The sequence below is a fragment of the Lotus japonicus genome, chromosome 3, assembly GCF_012489685.1.
Source record: "Lotus japonicus ecotype B-129 chromosome 3, LjGifu_v1.2".
In the NCBI taxonomy this organism is placed as follows: Eukaryota; Viridiplantae; Streptophyta; class Magnoliopsida; order Fabales; family Fabaceae; genus Lotus; species Lotus japonicus.
In genome coordinates, this window is record NC_080043.1 from 88,687,068 (window position 1) to 88,705,845 (window position 18,778).

Here is an 18,778-nt window from a genome sequence, read left to right on the forward strand (position 1 = left end):
AAAACCTCCCTTAGAACTAGGAACCGGTGAACCCCGTTAATTAGCCATCACAATCCCCGGTTATTCCAGTCACATCTCCTCCGTCCTCCCTTCCACCGCCGCCCCACAACCTCCTCCATACCGGCACATTCCGGTCACCCTTCTTCAAACCTTCTACCCAAACAAGAAAAAAAAGACATTTATTAGAAAAATTAGAAAGCCAGAAAAGAAAAAAACAAATACACAGCACAATCCACTCGTCATAGAGAAAAGTAATTGGATTTTGTTTTTATTATTATCAATTTATCATCATCATCATTTTTTTTCATTTTTATTAATTTTATCTTTCGCTATTGGTTTTGCGATTGAACCTTGTGAACAAGAACAAGAACAAGAAGATCGTGCCCTTCGTCACGTTTCGTTTCGCTTCTTCGTTCACCGTTTCTTCCAATTTCGTCAGATTCACGTGTTTTCGATTCAAGAGCCAAGAATCTGAGTTAGGGTTTTGGAAATTTCTCGAAAAACCGAATCGGAATGCTGGTTCGGGACGCGGAATTGGAAGAATTCATCTAGCTCCGATCTTAGCAAAATTGCTGGAATCTTAGGGGTTGGAGAATGGACGTTGATTCCTCGATGTCACCGGAGACCGATCACGTTGACGCGGCGGCGGTGCTCAACCATGCCGAGAAAGAGCAGCAGCAGATAGGGGACCCGCAGCCGCCATCCCCGACTTCCGATGCCGGATCTCCGGTTCTGCCGCCGGGGCCGCCTGCCGCGGCTCTGGGGCAGCAAGGTTCTGTTGTTGGCCCGAGGCTTGCGCCGACTTACACCGTGGTGGATGCGATTATAGAGAAGAAGGATGACGGGCCCGGGCCGCGGTGTGGACACACGTTGACGGCGGTGGCGGCTGTTGGAGAGGAAGGCACGCCGGGGTACATTGGTCCGAGGCTGATTTTGTTCGGCGGTGCCACGGCGCTTGAAGGGAATTCTGGGGCTTCCGGGACTCCTTCATCTGCTGGAAATGCAGGCATCCGTATGTATTTCACTTTCTTCTTGTGTTTTTCAGTTAGTAATGTAGTTGCAGTTGCTGAGTACTTTGCATTTTGGTGTTTAGTTTGATTAGAATCAGGAAATTTATGCTAGGAAATTTATGTAGGCTTTTGTTTTGTCTAGTTATGGTAGATGGTTATATTGTTGTTTTAGGACACAGGGATGGTTTTTGAGGCCTGTTCGATTTTCATGGCATCTTTTTGGTCTTTGGAAACTATGGCTCTTATAAACCTTGTTTTGGATACTTCATCTTGGGAGCACTGTGCAATTAAATGATTTGAGAATCTATTGAATGTTTACCAATTACGCTGTTCTATAACATCGTTTCCTTTTTCGTTTTGGATATTTTGTCGGTGGGTAAACTTAGAAACTCATGAAATTTAATTTTGAAACATTACCATTCCCACGGCTCTGGACCCCCTTTTGTAGGGGAGAAGAAGTGGTGGTGGAAACATATGCCCTATGAAGCATTTCATTGCATTGAATGGCTTCGGTTCCTTCAGTATAGGGTGGCCAAACAATGGATTTAGTGGTTCTTTATGTTGTTTCCATTTACGGTTCATCATGTTTCATTTAGGGTTGTTAATGACGGATAGCGTAGCGTAGCGGCAAGCCCAAAAAACACTATTTCAAGCACTATTGCGTTGCTATAGCAGCAAATAACAGACAATAGCGGCAAATAGCGGTGAGCCCCCAGGACGCTATGCTATAACGCTATTGCGCCGCTACAGCGTGCTGTTAACAAGCCTGGTTTCATTACGTTCCAATCCACTTAATTGTATTTACTCTCTTAGCCTCTCTATGCTTATTTGCGTGCCAGATTCTTTTTCATTATCTTTTAGGGCTGCTGCACCCGTATCTGGATCGAGCTAGTGAACCCCAATTCAACTTGCTGTTTATGTATGGTTGACTTTTTTAAGAATGAAAATTTTAATTTCCTTTATACCCATTGCCTCCCCTTGTTGTTGCGCATGTCATCCATACAATGCTAATCTTTTTGTTTGAAATGCTGATTGTGATGTATTGTAGAAATATTAATTTTAGTCCAGAAAAGCTTTGAATTTGATAAAAAGAAACTGTTACCTGTTGAGTGTTGGCTGTTTGCATATTTGGCTCCTTTGTTTATTTTCTGATAATTGTCTGGGTTCTCATATATTGTAACATGATGTAATGTCAGTAGTAAATTAACCCAAACTATGCAATAAGGACAGTTTAACATGGTTGTTGTAGCTTGTTTTGGGGTGATAAATTTTTCCTTTTGAAATCCTGTCAATTTTTTAACCATTGTACTTTCATTAGTTATTTGATGCTCCATAATGCTGTTCATGTATAATATTTCTGGTGCATGTCGATGTCAGAAACTAAAAACGAAAACTTGATTAGGTTCGAACATCCCTAATTTAATGAGAGTTTTACATCATCTTCACGCCTTTTGAGAGCTGCTAGAAGATGAACAATGATTGTCTAGATTTCATACATTTTTTCCTTCAAATAAGAGCTGGTATTGATTAGATGGGTAAGTGTACACTTGATATTTGTCATGACTGGATATTTTACTTGCTATGCAGGCTTAGCTGGTGCCACAGCTGACGTCCACTGTTATGATGTCTTGACCAATAAATGGTCTAGGTAAGCTTAGATTAGAACTGGATTATTTTTCCAGCCTTCTTTTAAGGCTTAAGTATTGCTTGTATATCCTTGTGTACTTTGCTTTAGTGCTTATAAGGAAAGTTCAATGCAGGATAACTCCCTATGGAGAGCCTCCATCCCCAAGGGCTGCACACGTCGCAACTGCTGTGGGAACAATGGTAGTTATTCAGGTATTGTGTAGAGGTTATCTCTTAAGTTAACTTCGTATTGGTTAATTCATTTCCTTTCTCTCAATGATTAGCTTAATTTTTAGTGGAACTTTGCATGATCATACAGGGTGGCATTGGTCCTGCGGGTTTGTCAGCAGAGGACCTTCATGTTCTTGATCTCACACAGCAACGGCCACGATGGCATAGGTTTGACTAATAACATATCTTTCCCCCCTTCCTAATGACATTTTTCTGATACAGTGGGTTCTGAATGTTATGTAGAGTTGGTGTTCCAGGCCCTGGACCTGGGCCACGCTATGGACATGTTATGGCTTTGGTGGGGCAGAGGTATCTTATGGCAATCGGAGGCAATGATGGTAAGTACCCATATGCTTCTACATGTTTGCCTCTGATTTTTACTCTCTCAGTGTAGGTTTATTGGATGTCACACTTATTTTATCCGTTTTCCAGGAAAGAGACCTTTGGCGGATGTTTGGGCCTTGGACACAGCTGCCAAGCCTTATGAATGGCGCAAGTTGGAGCCAGAAGGAGAGGGCCCGCCTCCTTGCATGTACTGTGTTCATGGATTTTTCCATTTTTGACTTATATTTTGACCTCACTATGTATATACCATTTTAAAGTGCTATGAATGTTATAGCTTTTCCTGTTCCATAAAGACTCCTTTAAAGTGAGTGTCTCTAATATGAGCTGACAAGGGCATATCCACCTTTAACTTAATAAAGTATATTGTGCTTTAACCTGCTTAATGATCTAAGGATGATTGAACATTTATTTGCTCATTTTGGAGACATATACTTTAGAGGAGCTTTATCCTTTTGTAGTTTATTATTTGATCAATCATCGACACATTTTGTTAAAGTCATGATTAGTATTAATGTTGTTCCTGGAATGTAGCAAGCTCACTTTTGCTGTTGTGAGCACTAGGAAGTACTTTTGAGATTCTTTAATGATTTCATCAAATAACTCTGCAAAACTTACCTTGTATTTGTGTAAGCTGGATTTCATATTTCGATTGATATTTTTAAAATGTGGGGTTGAATTGACTTTTTTCATTTATTTTTGTTTAGGTATGCAACTGCAAGTGCACGCTCTGATGGGCTTCTTCTGCTTTGTGGAGGGAGGGATGCCAGTAGTGTTGTAAGTTATCTATTCATAAACTTTTGTTAAATTTTTCTAATTTTCTAAGATGTTTTTATGTTGCACTTGTTAATAAGTTACTTCTAATCTTTGGTTATATATGCTTTTCGGCCCCTCCCCCAAAATCTTCTATTACAGCCATTGGCAAGTGCATATGGGCTTGCTAAGCATAGAGATGGTCGATGGGAATGGGCAATTGCCCCTGGTGTTTCTCCATCTCCAAGATATCAACACGCAGCGGTAAGATTCAGTTTCTTCTATTTTATTATTTTAGTTGGTTATATATTCCAAGGATCATGATTTACTTGTTTAATGATTTTAGGTCTTTGTTAATGCAAGGCTCCATGTGTCTGGTGGGGCTCTTGGTGGAGGACGAACAGTAGAAGACTCATCAAGCGTTGCAGGTACTTGATTGTGATGTTACTTAAAGTTGGTGTTTTCTTTGCCTGGTACCTGTCCCCCATATTGGCCATGTTTGATTTCAATTGCATGTATTACAAACAAGGTGGATGGTTTTTGTGCCCTGGCTCTCTTCTTCCTCCACTCTTGTGTAAATTTTTTTTTTCAATCTTCTTGCGGAAGAGTGACTTATTGTTTTGGTGAAACTACGAAAGAAAATATTTTTGTGGAAATCTGGATGAACTTTTTAAGCAATACCAAGTACTTTCGGGGTTTAGTTACTATTGTAGCTACTGCTTGTAGGGTAGGTTGCGGGTGCCTAGTTGCTGCTGTAGCCTTTAGTTATATTTTACCAATGGTAATTGTTTTTGTATATTTTTTTGAGAAGGCAAGATTTATTGTTGTACCAATCAATGCTATGCTTAGAAGTTCGTTTCTAATGTTTATTTTTCCCACTTGTAGTGTTGGACACTGCTGCTGGTGTCTGGTGTGATACAAAATCTGTTGTTACCAGTCCAAGAACAGGTAGATACAGTGCTGATGCAGCTGGTGGAGATGCCTCAGTTGAGCTGACACGGCGTTGTAGGCATGCGGCTGCTGCTGTTGGTGATCTAATTTTTATTTATGGAGGTTTACGTGGTGGTAAGATTCAGTTTTTTGTGGATATTATTTCCTATTTCCACGAGTCCTGTGCTTGTTCGATCATTGTAGTTTATTAGTCAGCCTGCTATCTGATGACAATTTAGTTACTTTGCTGTTATGGTTGACATGCTTTATTTCTCCTGATATTTTTATTTTTTTATTGTTTTGTGTGGACCAGTAGCGGATGAGTAGAGAATTTTTATGTCTTCAATCAGAATATCATTAATTCTTAAATGATGCTGGAAGAGATGGGCAGTAAAAGTTTATGGAATAGATCAAATTCCATAGTTTCTGTAGCTTTCATGCTATTTGAGGAAAAATAGAGTTGAGAAGAGCATATATAGACGGTTAAGAGAAACATGTGGGAATTACTATTCACCTAGGTTTACTGTTAGCACAAGCTCTGACGTGAGTGAACAAATATGAGAGATAATTCCTATAAATACAGTTTGCTCACAACTAGGTTTACTGTTATCCAAAGCTCTGTTTCTGAGCATGGCCTGTCAATTCCTGTTCATCTCGCAAGCTGAGTTGTTTGCTCTCATACATCTGCATTTTACTTTGTGGTGAGTTTTAATTGTTTAGCTTATGAGCAGGACTGACCATGATATGTTGTATTTATAATGCAGGGATCTTGCTGGATGACCTTCTTGTTGCGGAAGATCTTGCTGCTGCTGAAACTACTAGTGCTGCTTCACATGCTGCTGCAGCAGCAGCTGCATCTAATGTACAAGTGGGGCGAGTGCCTGGCCAATATGGCTTTGTTGATGATAGGACAAGGCCAACAATGCCTGAAGTAACTGCTGATGGTGCAGTTATTTTGGGAAATCCAGTTGCTCCTCCTGTAAATGGCGACATGTATACTGATATCAGCACTGAAAATGCCATGCTTCAGGGAACTAGGTAATAGTTTAAATTGCACTGTAATTCCATCTTTTTTTTAAAGATTACAAGTCAATCCCTTCTCTTGAAAGATGAAATGTGCTACACAGAATTCCATTTTAGTATAAACGGAGGTAAATTTTCCTCTCTTTGCAACTGTTGGTTTCAGTTTTCACCAAGTTTTGCTGGCAGCTAATTGTGAACACCCTCTTGGACTTCATAAGATGTAATGAAGTACGCTCCTATTATTAGCTTTGGAACTCCATGCAAGAGTCTTATGTTATCTTCTGAACTGAAGTCTCTATAATTGTTAGAAAACACTGGAAGTCATAGAGAAATAACACTGCCCCCGTGATGTTTGTTCACTTTAAAAGGGATTGAAGTGTAGCTCATTATCATGTGAGGGGAGTGTGATTTTTAAAAGGAGAGAGTAACTCTCATAGTGGATAGGAGTGTAATTTGAAATAGTTTTTATCATCTTATTGGGCTATATATCAAATTATTTCTTCTTTGGCTGTATTATTCATGTGAAGTACTTTGAACAGGAGGACTAGCAAAGGCGTTGAGTATCTGGTTGAAGCATCTGCTGCAGAAGCTGAAGCTATCAGTGCCACACTGGCTGCTGCCAAGGCACGACAAGTGAATGGAGAAGTTGAATTGCCTGACCGAGACCGTGGGGCTGAGGCTACACCTAGTGGGAAACAAACACCTTCTTTCATTAAGCCCGATTCTGCAGGGTCAAATAGCATTGCTCCTGGTGGAGTTAGGCTGCATCACAGAGCTGTGAGTAGTGCATTTTAATTACCAAGGAAAATTTGTGCTGTCAAGTTTTCCACGACATATTCATGTGAAATTTCTGTTTTTTGGATTTTTTTTGTCCAGGTGGTTGTTGCTGCAGAGACTGGTGGAGCATTGGGTGGCATGGTTAGGCAGCTTTCCATTGATCAGTTTGAAAATGAAGGCAGGAGGGTCAGTTATGGGACACCGGAAAATGCAACGGCTGCTAGAAAATTATTAGATCGGCAGATGTCTATCAACAGTGTCCCAAAGAAGGTACAGATTTGTCTATAACTAGTTATAATTGAGTGCAGAGTATTCATACAAGTAATATTACCACAGGTTTAATGTTCTTGCATTATAACATTTTTCTATACTATTATGTTTGTATTATCATTTTATTAAAATAGTATAATCACTCTAATAGTGATTATCATTGTCAGTCTCTTTTTTAATAATGCAACAGTTTACTTTTGGATATGATTGTGTGAAAAGTTTCTGTGTTAATAGTGGATCAAAATGAATCTTTACTAGAAAAGTACTACATATTTTACTGAATAAGTCAGTGATGGTAATTGATCAAGTGCAATATAACTAATTGGTTTAAAACAACATAAACTATTTAATGTTGTATGCTTGGCTTATGTAACCTTGGAGCCATCAGTAATGGGTCAGGTGTGGAACATCTGATAAAAGTCATGTCCATTGACCTTCCTTTCTTGTCATTGCTTACTATATCACATCCCTTCTGTTCATGGCAATATGATATTATTTGCTCTGAATGTATTATCCTGAATCTTGGTTTTCTTTTACATTTTGATGTTGGTTTTTTCATATGTATTTGGTTGAATGACCAGCATGCTGGCTTCTTATACCTATTTTGTTGAATTCACCAAGCATGGCTTCAGCTTATGTTAAAATTTGTTTCTTATGGAGTTTCCTGACATTCTTCATAGGTCATAGCACACCTCTTAAAGCCTCGTGGCTGGAAACCACCAGTTCGCCGGCAGTTTTTCTTGGATTGCAATGAAATTGCGGATCTTTGTGATAGTGCAGAGAGGATATTTTCAAGTGAACCAACCGTCATACAGCTTAGGGCACCGATTAAAATATTTGGTGATTTACACGGTCAGTTTGGGGATCTCATGCGCCTCTTTGATGAGTATGGTGCCCCATCAACGGCTGGGGACATAGCGTAAGTTTCTTAGTTTGCGTGGATTGTTATAAGATTTATGAACTTTTACTGTGGGCCATTAATGGTGTGCATTATTGTGTCTGTTCTGTAGCTGGAAGATGTCAATAGGTTATCTATTAGGATGTGAATATGGTTGTCAATGTATCAAGATGTCTAAAGTCTAAACCACAACCTGCTTTCTGTAATTATTTATGCCAGTTAGTTTGCTACCATAATTCTATAATTTCAATGTGAACATCTATGGAGTCCCAGATTAGAATGAGTTTTGCTTTATTATATTTTTTTGCTTGATGCATGGTTATGATCTTATCTTTTGGCACAAGTTCAAGTGATTGATTATCCAACATTTATTTTAAAGACGTCTCATGCTATCTTTCGAATTTATATTCATTGCACCCTTTCTTGACCCAGCTAAACTTAACTTGATAATACCTAAGGTGAGCTATTGTTGTCCTTGTGCTATCTATCGGGTATAAGTATAACTAGCTAGCGCTAATGGGAATGATACAGGCATTCCCTTCTTGGAATAATGATATGATAGAAGAATTACAGTTTTTGTTAATTTGATTTTTATTTTTATGGTTCAGTGTGCTGTGAATGGGGGTTTTCCTGACAGTTTGAATTGGATAGCACAGCTTACTAGTTACCGGATTTATTGTTTGATTTAGTGCGTATAATCAAATGAACAGTTGTGTGTTGATTTTAGAGTTTATGGTTACAAACAGAATATAATAAATTATTATTACTGCCCCCATAGGTCCCATAGGTAGCTTGTGCTTAATATTTTGTTTATATTATTATATTATATTGCTTGTGTTTTTGTCATTCAATTTTCTCTTCCTAATTTTGTGTCAATGACTATCAGATATATCGATTATCTATTCCTAGGAGATTATGTTGATAGGGGGCAACACAGCTTGGAAACTATAAGCCTTCTGCTTTCTCTGAAGGTACTGTGGATGTATAGCCGTATAGGTTGTTCTTTTGTATTTGCATATGAAGTTTGATGGCACCATATTTATGCATGGTTATATGAATTTTGCAGGTTGAGTATCCAAACAATGTACATTTAATACGTGGAAACCATGAAGCTGCAGATATCAACGCCCTTTTTGGTTTTCGAATTGAGTGCATCGAGAGGATGGTAAGGAATTTCATGTACTGGATAGAGTTTTCTATTCTTATTGGGTATTCAAGTAACCTTAAATTTGCTGATCAGGGTGAGAGAGATGGAATTTGGGCATGGCACCGGATAAATCGTCTGTTTAATTGGCTTCCTCTGGCGGCTCTAATTGAGAAAAAAATTATTTGCATGCATGGTGGTATTGGCCGTTCAATAAATCATGTTGAACAAATTGAGAATATTCAGCGTCCAATTACGATGGAAGCTGGATCAATTGTGCTTATGGATCTATTGTGGTTAGTGCATTTGTATGCTATTACATGTTTTTGACAATTTATTTCATGTCCTGTTGAAGAGTGACAGCATGAAATGTGTCTCTAGGTCTGATCCTACAGAGAATGACAGCGTGGAAGGGCTACGGCCAAATGCTAGAGGTCCGGGGTTAGTTACATTTGGGGTGAGTGATTATTATCTGTTATCTTGTGAAATGGTTCTTTTTTTTTCAATAGTCGCTCTTTGCCAAGATAATGATATAAAAAATATACTAAATTTGATATCTTATAGATTAGGTGTTAGATATAATAAAATGCTCTTGTTAATTTTTTTCATTATTCTAGAAATCCATATTGATATTGGTGATGCTGAATTTGATGCATCATATGAAACTTTTTAAATATACAGTATTTGTCCGCGGAAATCTTTGTGATCTATCAGGTATCTATTAGATGTGCTTTATCTATAGACATGAATTTGAAAGGACAGACTAGTTCCATTTATTAGTGCCGTTGCTTTAAGTTGTTTTACTGCATTCTCGTTTATTCTCTTCTTTACTGATCCTGCTGTTAATGCTGGAAATTGATATTTTCTCTAATTTGATGATTGCCTTTTAAGATGCTGGGTGTTATTTTTATTATTATTTTTAGGCACTTGCCTTGTTGGACATGGTCTGTACTTAATTTTTAAACTCCTGCTATCTGAAGAGGTTAAACTTGCATATGGCATTATGCTTTTCTAAATGATTGCTGTTGCAGCCTGATCGAGTCATGGAATTTTGCAACAACAATGATCTTCAGTTGATTGTTCGTGCACATGAATGTGTGATGGATGGCTTTGAGCGATTTGCCCAGGGACATTTGATCACCCTTTTCTCAGCTACAAATTACTGTGGTATTTGTTGTGCTGGCTTGTAGATTGAACTTCGTTCCTTAGATTATTTTCCCTTTAAATTTGACACTTTCTTGGTGACAACAGGTACCGCAAATAATGCTGGGGCGATATTAGTTTTGGGTAGAGATCTTGTCGTGGTTCCTAAACTGATTCATCCACTACCACCTGCAATTTCTTCACCTGAAACGTCTCCAGAACGTCATATTGAGGATACGTGGATGCAGGTATTACTTCAAATATTACTCATCAAATGGGCGGGCACCCCCATTAGTGTTGTGAAATATTGCACCTATCAAACATAAACGAGCACATTTAAGTAAATATTAAGATGATCTATTGCAGTTACTCTGGGATTAAACAAACTTTCTGCTGTTTTTTAATTATTTATACAAACCTTTTTTTTTTGTTTAAAATATGTACAGGAGTTGAATGCTAACAGACCACCAACACCAACTAGAGGCCGTCCTCAAGTAACAAATGATCGAGGTTCGCTTGCTTGGATATAATGATCATTAAGAATGCCCATATTGATTATACCTTAACAGCTTGTGCTATCGCCTAAATCCAGTATTATGTATATAGCATGATGCCATTTATGGGGTATGCAAGCCTGTGGTTTTTATCCCAGCGGAAAGTTTGAAGGCTTTTTTGTCCTTGGTCTCACCTTTCAATCAGCAGGCCTTTAGAAGATACACACGTTTGAGAAGCAAGGCCTGTAGCCATTGCTAGGTTCTCTTTGATGCAGCTAGAAGTTGCAGTTTGAGTTCCACCCACACATTGTAAATTGAGCCATAGGTACAAGATTGAGGTCATGGTTGTCTGTCATGTATTGTCTGTGTTGGCTATTTTTCTCATTAATTTTTACATATTTTTTACTCAACGCCCCTAGGTTATTATTGTTATTTTTTTAAAATCAAGAGGACAAGGGCGGGTTTCTCTTTTTATTTTTTTCCCTGTGATGGAGGTATAAATCAGAGATCTTTCTTGGGGGTTCATGTATCATATAGGTATTGCTTTGTGTAACTCATCAATGCTCTGTACAATTAATTTTTGTGTGAATCAACATATTCTGACAGAAATGTGAATTTTGACAACAGAATTTTGCCTTTTGCCATGGGCAGCTAAGAGCTTTGGGGAATTGAATTTGGTTCTCCAAGTTATGTTCCCCTCCTATACAATGGTATGGCTCTTGCGGGGACTGAGTTTTGTTCTGTATGAGTTGAGACCACCTGTTGTACTGCTCGACTTCTAATATTACAATTGGGTTTTAATTAAATCCCACCCCCACTTTCTCTTCAATTTTATTTCTACATACTTTTTCTTCTTATCTAATCTTCTATCACATCATTTATCATATCTTTCTATTTAATGATGAATGATGTGAGCATGGAGGAATCTACAAAGTTGAGGCTAGTACTACACTAGTCTCTCCGTTCTCTCTTATTCCCACTACCAGATACCATCTTGTTTTACTCAGTTTTATGTTATCTCATTTAATTTAATAAAAATGTTAAAAGTAAACCTATGTTTCTAACAATAAATAATTTGAAAATCATAATATTTAAAACGGCCATTATAAAATAGATATTATATGTTATTGACGTATAAATAATTCAAACCCATACATAAATTTACCATAAGAGAAATGCTATTAACAACTTAAAATTTCGTGAACAGATGTTGGAGTCTTCATCTCTGTGGGTGTTTGAGAGAAGAATAAATTTCTCGAATTCTTGATACGACCCTCCAAATACCCTTATAAATTCCTCTTGATTTAGAAATGTTTTCTCCAATTTCCTCTTCTTGTGGAGAAGGAATTCCCGCCGGTTCAGAATTTGACATTTTGAGAACCTCTTGATTTTCATGAGCAAAGCCTTCATGATGATGTTGTTAACATCCTTGAGTGGTTTGGCGGCGAATATCCAGTATGGTCAATATAATATCTTTATCAGATCCCCACATACAACGCTAATTGATCTTCCCCATGCTTGAGATCCAGTCTGTGATACAATCTCCAAACTAGTTGAATGTGTGAGGGTGTGATGGCAGTGCACGAAGTTGGAGGTATATGTAAAAGGAACTCCAAAACTCAAGTTAGACCAAGATCAGAGAGAATCTCTAAACTAAAAAAGAACAATAAGAGAGCAAATAGATAGTCTAGTTTAGCTAACAGTGGAGGCATATACCTGATCATTCTGTTCAACTGTTAGGAGTTAACCGCTTGCCCATGTGGCATAACGATTAAACCCTAATTGAAACAACTTGATGGTTCTAACAGCTTAATAAGTTTGGTTAAGTTAGATTGTTAGAATGATGGAAGGTTTGTCTTCCTTTGCCCTCATGGAGTTGGGCTTGGTTGCCCTGAGCTGGCCTGATTGCTTTGAGCCATGTGCTCGGATCTTGGTTTAGAACAAGTGGTATGACATATGAGTATAGAACTTTGAATTCATCCTGTCTCTATGTAATCCGCACGCCACCACAATCACTGACCAAATTGAATTCATACTACTGGTTGCTTTAGAAAAGGAAGCGAGTAACATATGATACATGCAAAACCATTAGCAACATATTGGAAGCAAAATCACACTCCATGTTAATTGTTTATTACCAAGTTTGTATTTTATTGTTTTCTATGCGTAAGTTGTCACCCCACACACAGAAAGTGGCAGCTAATTATATTTCAGCTAAAGTTGGTGATATTGATGTCATCATCTTCCCAATCATTTTACATGTTTAATCATATCATAAAAGGTCATGACTCATGATGATGTTGTTCAATGCATCTGGCTATATTTACCCAAGTTTTGTTGGATGCATGGCTCATTGGACAAATATTATAACATTTTTAGACCAATTTCTCTTTTATTAGAATTAATTATGAAATAAAAAAAACTATTTACTAAAACTTTTATAGAATTAATTTAGACTTTAAAAGCACATGCACTTAGCTGTTGAAATAATCCATTTGACACATAGGTCCGTATAAATAGACATAGCTTTTATTTTTTTAGCTTTTTGATCTTCTTGGTTAAGCAAATATTAATCACTGTCCTACCATAAACCAAGGAGGGGCAAAACATATCAGTGAACGATCATGGTGTTCCCAAAAAATAAGACCAATTAGACAGGACATGACCTGTTCTAAAACCCCATTGGCTTGGATTACAAAAGCAAGAAAGTTGAAAAGCTAAGCAACCATGATAATTTAGAGCAGGACAAGACAATCCACCAAGTCAAAGATGAGGTAAGATCATGCTGTGCATGCATTAGCCAATAGCAAAGAGTAGATAAATATTTATATAATATATAATATATGATGACACTATTCAAGTCATTTCTCTGATCTTGCAAATTAAGTATTTCTTTTTCACTATCACTTTCTCCCATTCCCTTTTCTTTTATTTGACAAACAGCTCCCTGAAAGAGTGGAACTGAGTAGAGATAAAAGGATGGAGTAATAATAAATAGTATTTAAGCAATGGATGTTGATGTTGGATTAGAATGATGAGGTTGTTTTGTTTGTGATTGTGACTCTTCAAGAGGTGGCAATGCAATAAGGCTCCCAGAACAGAAAGGACCTTCTAGAATCCTTGCAGCTCTTCAAATTATGAACCAAGTAATCACCATTTTTCCCTCTCAGAACCAGAACTTGCTGATTCTCATTTGAGACAATGAGCTTGTTGCTGTTGTAGTTTTTCAAGGCTGAGTTTTTGTTATCCTCTTGAGCAAGTGGGTTAGTAACACCATTTGTTGATGACTTGGTGGTGGTCCTCCAGTATTGTTCATAAGCATTGAAATTGAGAGAAGCTGCAGCAGATGCTGTTGCTGAATTCATAGCTGTTTTAGAAGGAATCAACCTAGCCACCCTTGGCCTTGGTGGGAGTGATTGTGCAATTTGACATGGACTAGCATCCTCCACCTCATTCACATTCTCAAAATTTCCCTCTTCATTGAACTTCTCTGACCAACTAGGATTCCTATTCACTAGCCCAATTGGCTTATTCACCATCAATGCTACCCTCTTAACACTAGTTGCCCCACTTGAAAATTTCAGCCCTTTCTCCATCACTACATCCTTAACAACATTCTCAGATTCCCCAACCTCTTCTGTTTCTTCCCCATCACTATCATCAACATCAAATTCTTCATCCTCATCCTGTTTTTCTTCTCCTTGATCAACATCATCACCGTCATCATCTTCTTCCATCTCAAACCCTCCAAACTCTTCCTTCAAATCCTCCACATAATCATACTCATTCTCTTCTTCTTCCATGTACTCAGCTTCATCCTCCTCCATAGGCTCTTCTTGGGGATTGGCAAAAGTGAGGACAAGGCGACCATCTTGGCGCTGAACAGAGAAATTGTTGAGTGAAGGAAGCGTCACAGCTTCAAGGACCAACCTTCCATTGTCACGGTAGGGCCTCATGTGAAGAAGGGAAGGCCCTGTTTGGTTAGAGAGTGGAGGGAGTGGTGGAGGGAAAGAACGTGGTAGGGACTTCTTTGTAGTAGCTGTAACAGCATAGTTATTGTACCTTGGAATTTCTTCTACTTCTTCTTCTTCTGGTTCTTCTACTTTCTCTTCTTGTTTTTCTTGTTCTGCTTCTTGTTTTGTTTCTTGTTGCTCTGCTTCCTCTGTTTCCCTTGTTTCTGATGAAGTGTAAGAGGAGGGTGAGAAAACCCCATCAGAGCCAGTCTCGGATCCGAGACTCTCAGTGCAAATTTCAAGGCTCTTCACACTCAAAGAGCAGCTTTTTGACCTTTTCACAAGAGGGTGAATGTAAGGAGGAAGTGATTTGGAGATTTCATCATTGGACTTCATTGATATGATTGAGCTCCAAGTATCAATTGATCCTGCTACTGCTTTGTCTTGCTCTTCCTTCTTGTTTCTTTGGATTGAGCTCCAAATCTCAAGCCTTTCCCTCTCAGCTTCAGCTTCAGCTTCAAGATCCTTGTTTTCCTCATAGTCCTCTTCTGAGGAAGAGGAGAATGAGTCAGCAATGGTTTTGGGGTCAGAGAGTTGTTCAGAGGAAGCAATCTTTTGCTTAGGGGAGGAGCCATTTTGAGGAAGCCATTTCTTTGAGGACATGTCTGCTGATAGAGTTCTTCTCAGAGAAGAAGCTTTGTTTTTCTCAGTGTCACAGCCCAGAATGGTGACTATACCATGCTTCTGAGTCAGCACAGTCTCGTCCTCTATCTTCAGAGAACATGATAGCAAGCCTTGGGATTGTTGAATCTTGTTGGTCATAACAGCTGACATCTCCAATAACCCAAAGGGCAAATGAAAAGTCAATTATCTGCACAAGTAACCAAAAATTTAGATCCCAAGAAAATAACAACTAATAACAATATCCTCATGAAGCAATTTATATTGATATTTTATAGAATAAGATTAATATAAGCTAGTGAAGTGTGTGCAAAAGAAAATACTCCTAATAATAAAGCTATATTTATAACATGTTTGAAAAAATTTCTATAAATGATTTTAGAGTCAAAATCAATTCTTGGAAGAAGTTGTGTGAGTAGCTTCTGAGGGTTATAAATTGATTAACAAATTAGCTGATCTAGACCCATGCTATTTGGTATAGGAAAAGTACAAGGAGCTAAGACATGTATGAGATTGAAGTGAATTGAATTCATTACCTGAAGCAAATTCAGGCTCCAACAGAGGTCTCTCTACTCAGAGACCACTGGGAGTGCAAATTGCAAAGGATGGAGGGTGAGTGTGAGTGAATGAGAATGTTGTTTGAGGAGGTATGGTTTGGTTTGTGGTTGATGGCTATGCAAGAATGGTGTGAGGGTATTTGTAGGGGGCTAAAAGCTTTAAAGAACCATGTTCACTGGACCCACCTAAGCACCAGAGAAATACCCTTTATTGGTTTGCATTTTTTAATTTTCTTTTCTTCTATCTTACTGTCATAAGTGTGATTATGGACACAGGTTTTTTATGGATTCTGGGAATGATGATGTCTGGTTTTTAGATATTTAAAATTAGGAGATTAATTTTATGTTGAAATGTACACTCACACCAAGAGTGAGAAATAGATAATATAGAGAGAAACATGAGTTACTATATGTGATGTTATGAGAAAATAAAAGTGGTAAAAACTAAAAAAAATAAAAAAGTAGAATTGAGATAAAAAAAAAAAAAGACGTGTGAATATATTAAAGTTGCATTATGAGTTCATGTATCTTCTTATATGTCTAGCTAGTTATAATGTATAAAAAATTGAAGCATGAGTCAGTGTTTTGATATTTTAGTAGCTCTATCAACATGCATGTTGGCTGCTGTCATACAATTATTTTAGAAAGAGTGTCATGTTTTGATTATTTCCTTATCTTCTCTTTTGTAGTTCTGCCATCCAATTTCTACTTCTGTTTATTTTGTTTCCCAATTCAATGAATGTTGGTGATTTCTTTCTTCATTGGTTAATTAAATGAGTAGTAATGATCAAATGCATGATATACATACTCATTTCCACCTTTTCTCTTCTATAATCTAGTAGGTAGTATTTCACATATAATTTGGTGATGTTGGGATGATAAACTTGTTACTGTAAAAAATGTTGAGTAGCACCACATAATCAGATGTATACATCTCAAATAAAAAGTGTTGAGTAGGCATCACATAATTAGATTGTATACAACTCAAATAAGAGTAGAGATGACGATAAATTATAAATGTGATGTAATTAGAAAATAAAAATTAAAAATGATAGGTGAACATATTAATTTATCCGATGTAAACATTAGGAACAACTTTTAATTACCACAAATATTTAATTTAATATGTATGTTAGAAGATTCTCAGGAAAATTCCGTATGTTTACTTATCATTAGTCTAAAAATAAATTATATAATCATATCAATGAGAGGTGAGGCACTGTTGAAATATTTAAAAATGAGAATTGTATTTAAACTGTAAAAGCCAAATTTGACTGTTTTAAAGAGATTACTTTTAAGCTAAGAATTCAACATATCCACGTTTTCTCACCCATAAAGTGATTCTATTTTAAAGCTCTCCTCACAGTTTCGAAACTTTAACTTATGTGTATAAACTATAAAATTGATAAACACATCGTTATCTAGTATAGGTAAAGTCTGCTATTAATAGGAGTCAGTTTAAAATACAAAATATCTTCTGTTGGGGGATTTTTTGGGGAGAGAAACAGATGAGGGCTCACGTTTTAATTCACACACCCTGTGATAGGTGCCACTATATAGTACTCCCTCCGTCCCTATTATAAGTTATTTTTAACCAATTCTCTAGGATTAAGAAAAATTGTTAAAATTAGTTAAGAGCAATAAATTTATAGCTTTTTAAAAAAACTTTCCAAAATCACACTCATATAAAATTCTCTTTCTATATTAATATTCCACTACCTTTAAACTATAAGGATTTTAGAAATCAAACAAAATTTTGAGAAACATAAAAATTCTTTGAATGTGGAGTATTAAATATGAGGGTAAACATGGAAAAATATAATTAATGCTCCATAGATAATGTAAAGTGACTTATATTATGAGTAAAAAAAACTCAAAAATAATGACTTATAATAGGGGACGAAGGGAGTATATACTATATTAATTGTTATGTCATGGAGTACATTACTGGACTGGAAGGGTACGAAGGACGACAAAAAAACATGTGAGTTATGTATAGTAAATGCAACAAGTGGGTATAAAATCACAGTGGAAACGAGGTACTTCGTCCGGTCCTATTTATAAGTAAAAAAAAAAATTCACATAGTTTAAGAAATGTAGTAAAACTAGATAAAATGCATTAAATTTGTCTTGAATCAAAATAAACTTCCAAAATTACCCTTTGTTATTCATGTTGTAAAGTGGGAAAGAGAGAGAATAATTAATGAGACACATTCTACAAGTTAGAATTAATAAGGGCATCATTGGAAAAAAATAATTAATATAGTTCAAACTTTCATTTGGTTCTTATAAAAAGGACCAAAATTTTTCTTCTCTTTCATGCTTATAAATAGGACCGGAGGGAGTATAATTCATGTTATTTTATTTTGACGTCCATCAACAGACTTTTGAAAATTTTGTAACTTAAAAGTATCCTAAAAAAAGTTGTCAGTAAGATATTGATGAGTTTTAATCGTTGGTAACTACTTATAAATAGGCGTTTGCGGAACCTCTGTTATCATGTTTGGAGATTATGAAATTCTTACAATCCAGAATGTTTCCTATTCAATTCTCAATTTAGTTTCAGAAATAGTATCATAGAAAGTGATTCAACTTTAATAGTAGGGTGAGTGAATAATGATTCTACAAGACCATGGAAACTTCTCAATGTGCTCAATTCCATTTACCATCTTAGAGAAGGGAAGGGGTTATTTGTTTAGAAGAAATAGATGTATTCAGGGAGCTTATAAAAAAAGAAGAAGATGTATTCAGGGAATTGAATCTGTTTAGAAATTCCCTTGCTAAACAGGGGCCGGTGTACGAGGCCAAATGCACTATGGGCTGTAATTGATAATAAATAATTGTTTCATGTCTAGCCTACTTGAGATTCAAGGTTCTTTAATCTTTAATATGTTTCAGCCTTAAAAAAGTTTAAAAATCTAGAAAGCAACCATTATAGAAGAAATT

At 36.9% G+C, this 18,778-nt stretch overlaps 2 protein-coding genes across 4 annotated transcripts; one reads left to right on the top strand and one right to left on the bottom strand.

Annotated features, from left to right (window-relative positions):
• The first annotated feature begins 217 nt into the window (after window positions 1-217).
• Window positions 218-11,285, top strand: LOC130747085 (serine/threonine-protein phosphatase BSL3). 3 transcript variants are annotated; one of them, XM_057599908.1, is made up of 22 exons: window positions 220-1,012; window positions 2,598-2,658; window positions 2,771-2,849; window positions 2,956-3,035; window positions 3,111-3,205; window positions 3,300-3,399; window positions 3,917-3,986; window positions 4,125-4,226; window positions 4,309-4,390; window positions 4,848-5,027; window positions 5,657-5,930; window positions 6,455-6,692; window positions 6,792-6,962; window positions 7,643-7,881; window positions 8,747-8,831; window positions 8,927-9,025; window positions 9,101-9,300; window positions 9,386-9,461; window positions 10,036-10,171; window positions 10,256-10,395; window positions 10,594-10,657; window positions 10,754-11,285. In XM_057599908.1, exons 1-22 carry the CDS (start codon window positions 595-597, stop codon window positions 10,756-10,758), a joined length of 2,994 nt encoding a protein of 997 aa, XP_057455891.1. In that variant the 5' UTR covers window positions 220-594; the 3' UTR covers window positions 10,759-11,285. The 3 variants fall into 3 exon arrangements, with proteins under 3 accessions (XP_057455889.1, XP_057455891.1, XP_057455890.1); XM_057599907.1 differs by having other exon boundaries at window positions 222-1,012; window positions 10,594-11,285; XM_057599906.1 differs by having other exon boundaries at window positions 218-1,012; window positions 8,927-9,300; window positions 10,594-11,285.
• Window positions 11,286-13,455: 2,170 nt separating this feature from the next.
• LOC130747086 (protein FAF-like, chloroplastic) lies at window positions 13,456-15,967 on the bottom strand. Its single transcript, XM_057599909.1, has 2 exons — window positions 15,812-15,967; window positions 13,456-15,465 (listed from the first exon to the last, which is right to left on the bottom strand). The coding sequence occupies exon 2, from the start codon at window positions 15,426-15,428 to the stop codon at window positions 13,707-13,709; it is 1,722 nt and encodes a 573-aa protein (XP_057455892.1). The 5' UTR covers window positions 15,429-15,465; window positions 15,812-15,967; the 3' UTR covers window positions 13,456-13,706.
• Between the last annotated feature and the right edge of the window lie 2,811 nt (window positions 15,968-18,778).

What these genes read in the sequence shown, in the direction of transcription:
- LOC130747085 (XM_057599906.1), top strand. Translation starts at nt 595, where the DNA reads ATGGACGTTGATTCCTCGATGTCACCGGAGACCGATCACGTTGACGCG. An exon ending in TTGACCAATAAATGGTCTAG is followed by an intron (nt 2,659 to 2,770) that starts GTAAGCTTAGAT and finishes AGTTCAATGCAG; the next exon opens with GATAACTCCCTATGGAGAGC. An exon ending in TCAACAGTGTCCCAAAGAAG is followed by an intron (nt 6,963 to 7,642) that starts GTACAGATTTGT and finishes CATTCTTCATAG; the next exon opens with GTCATAGCACACCTCTTAAA.
- LOC130747086 (XM_057599909.1), bottom strand. Translation starts at nt 15,428, where the DNA reads ATGTCAGCTGTTATGACCAACAAGATTCAACAATCCCAAGGCTTGCTA.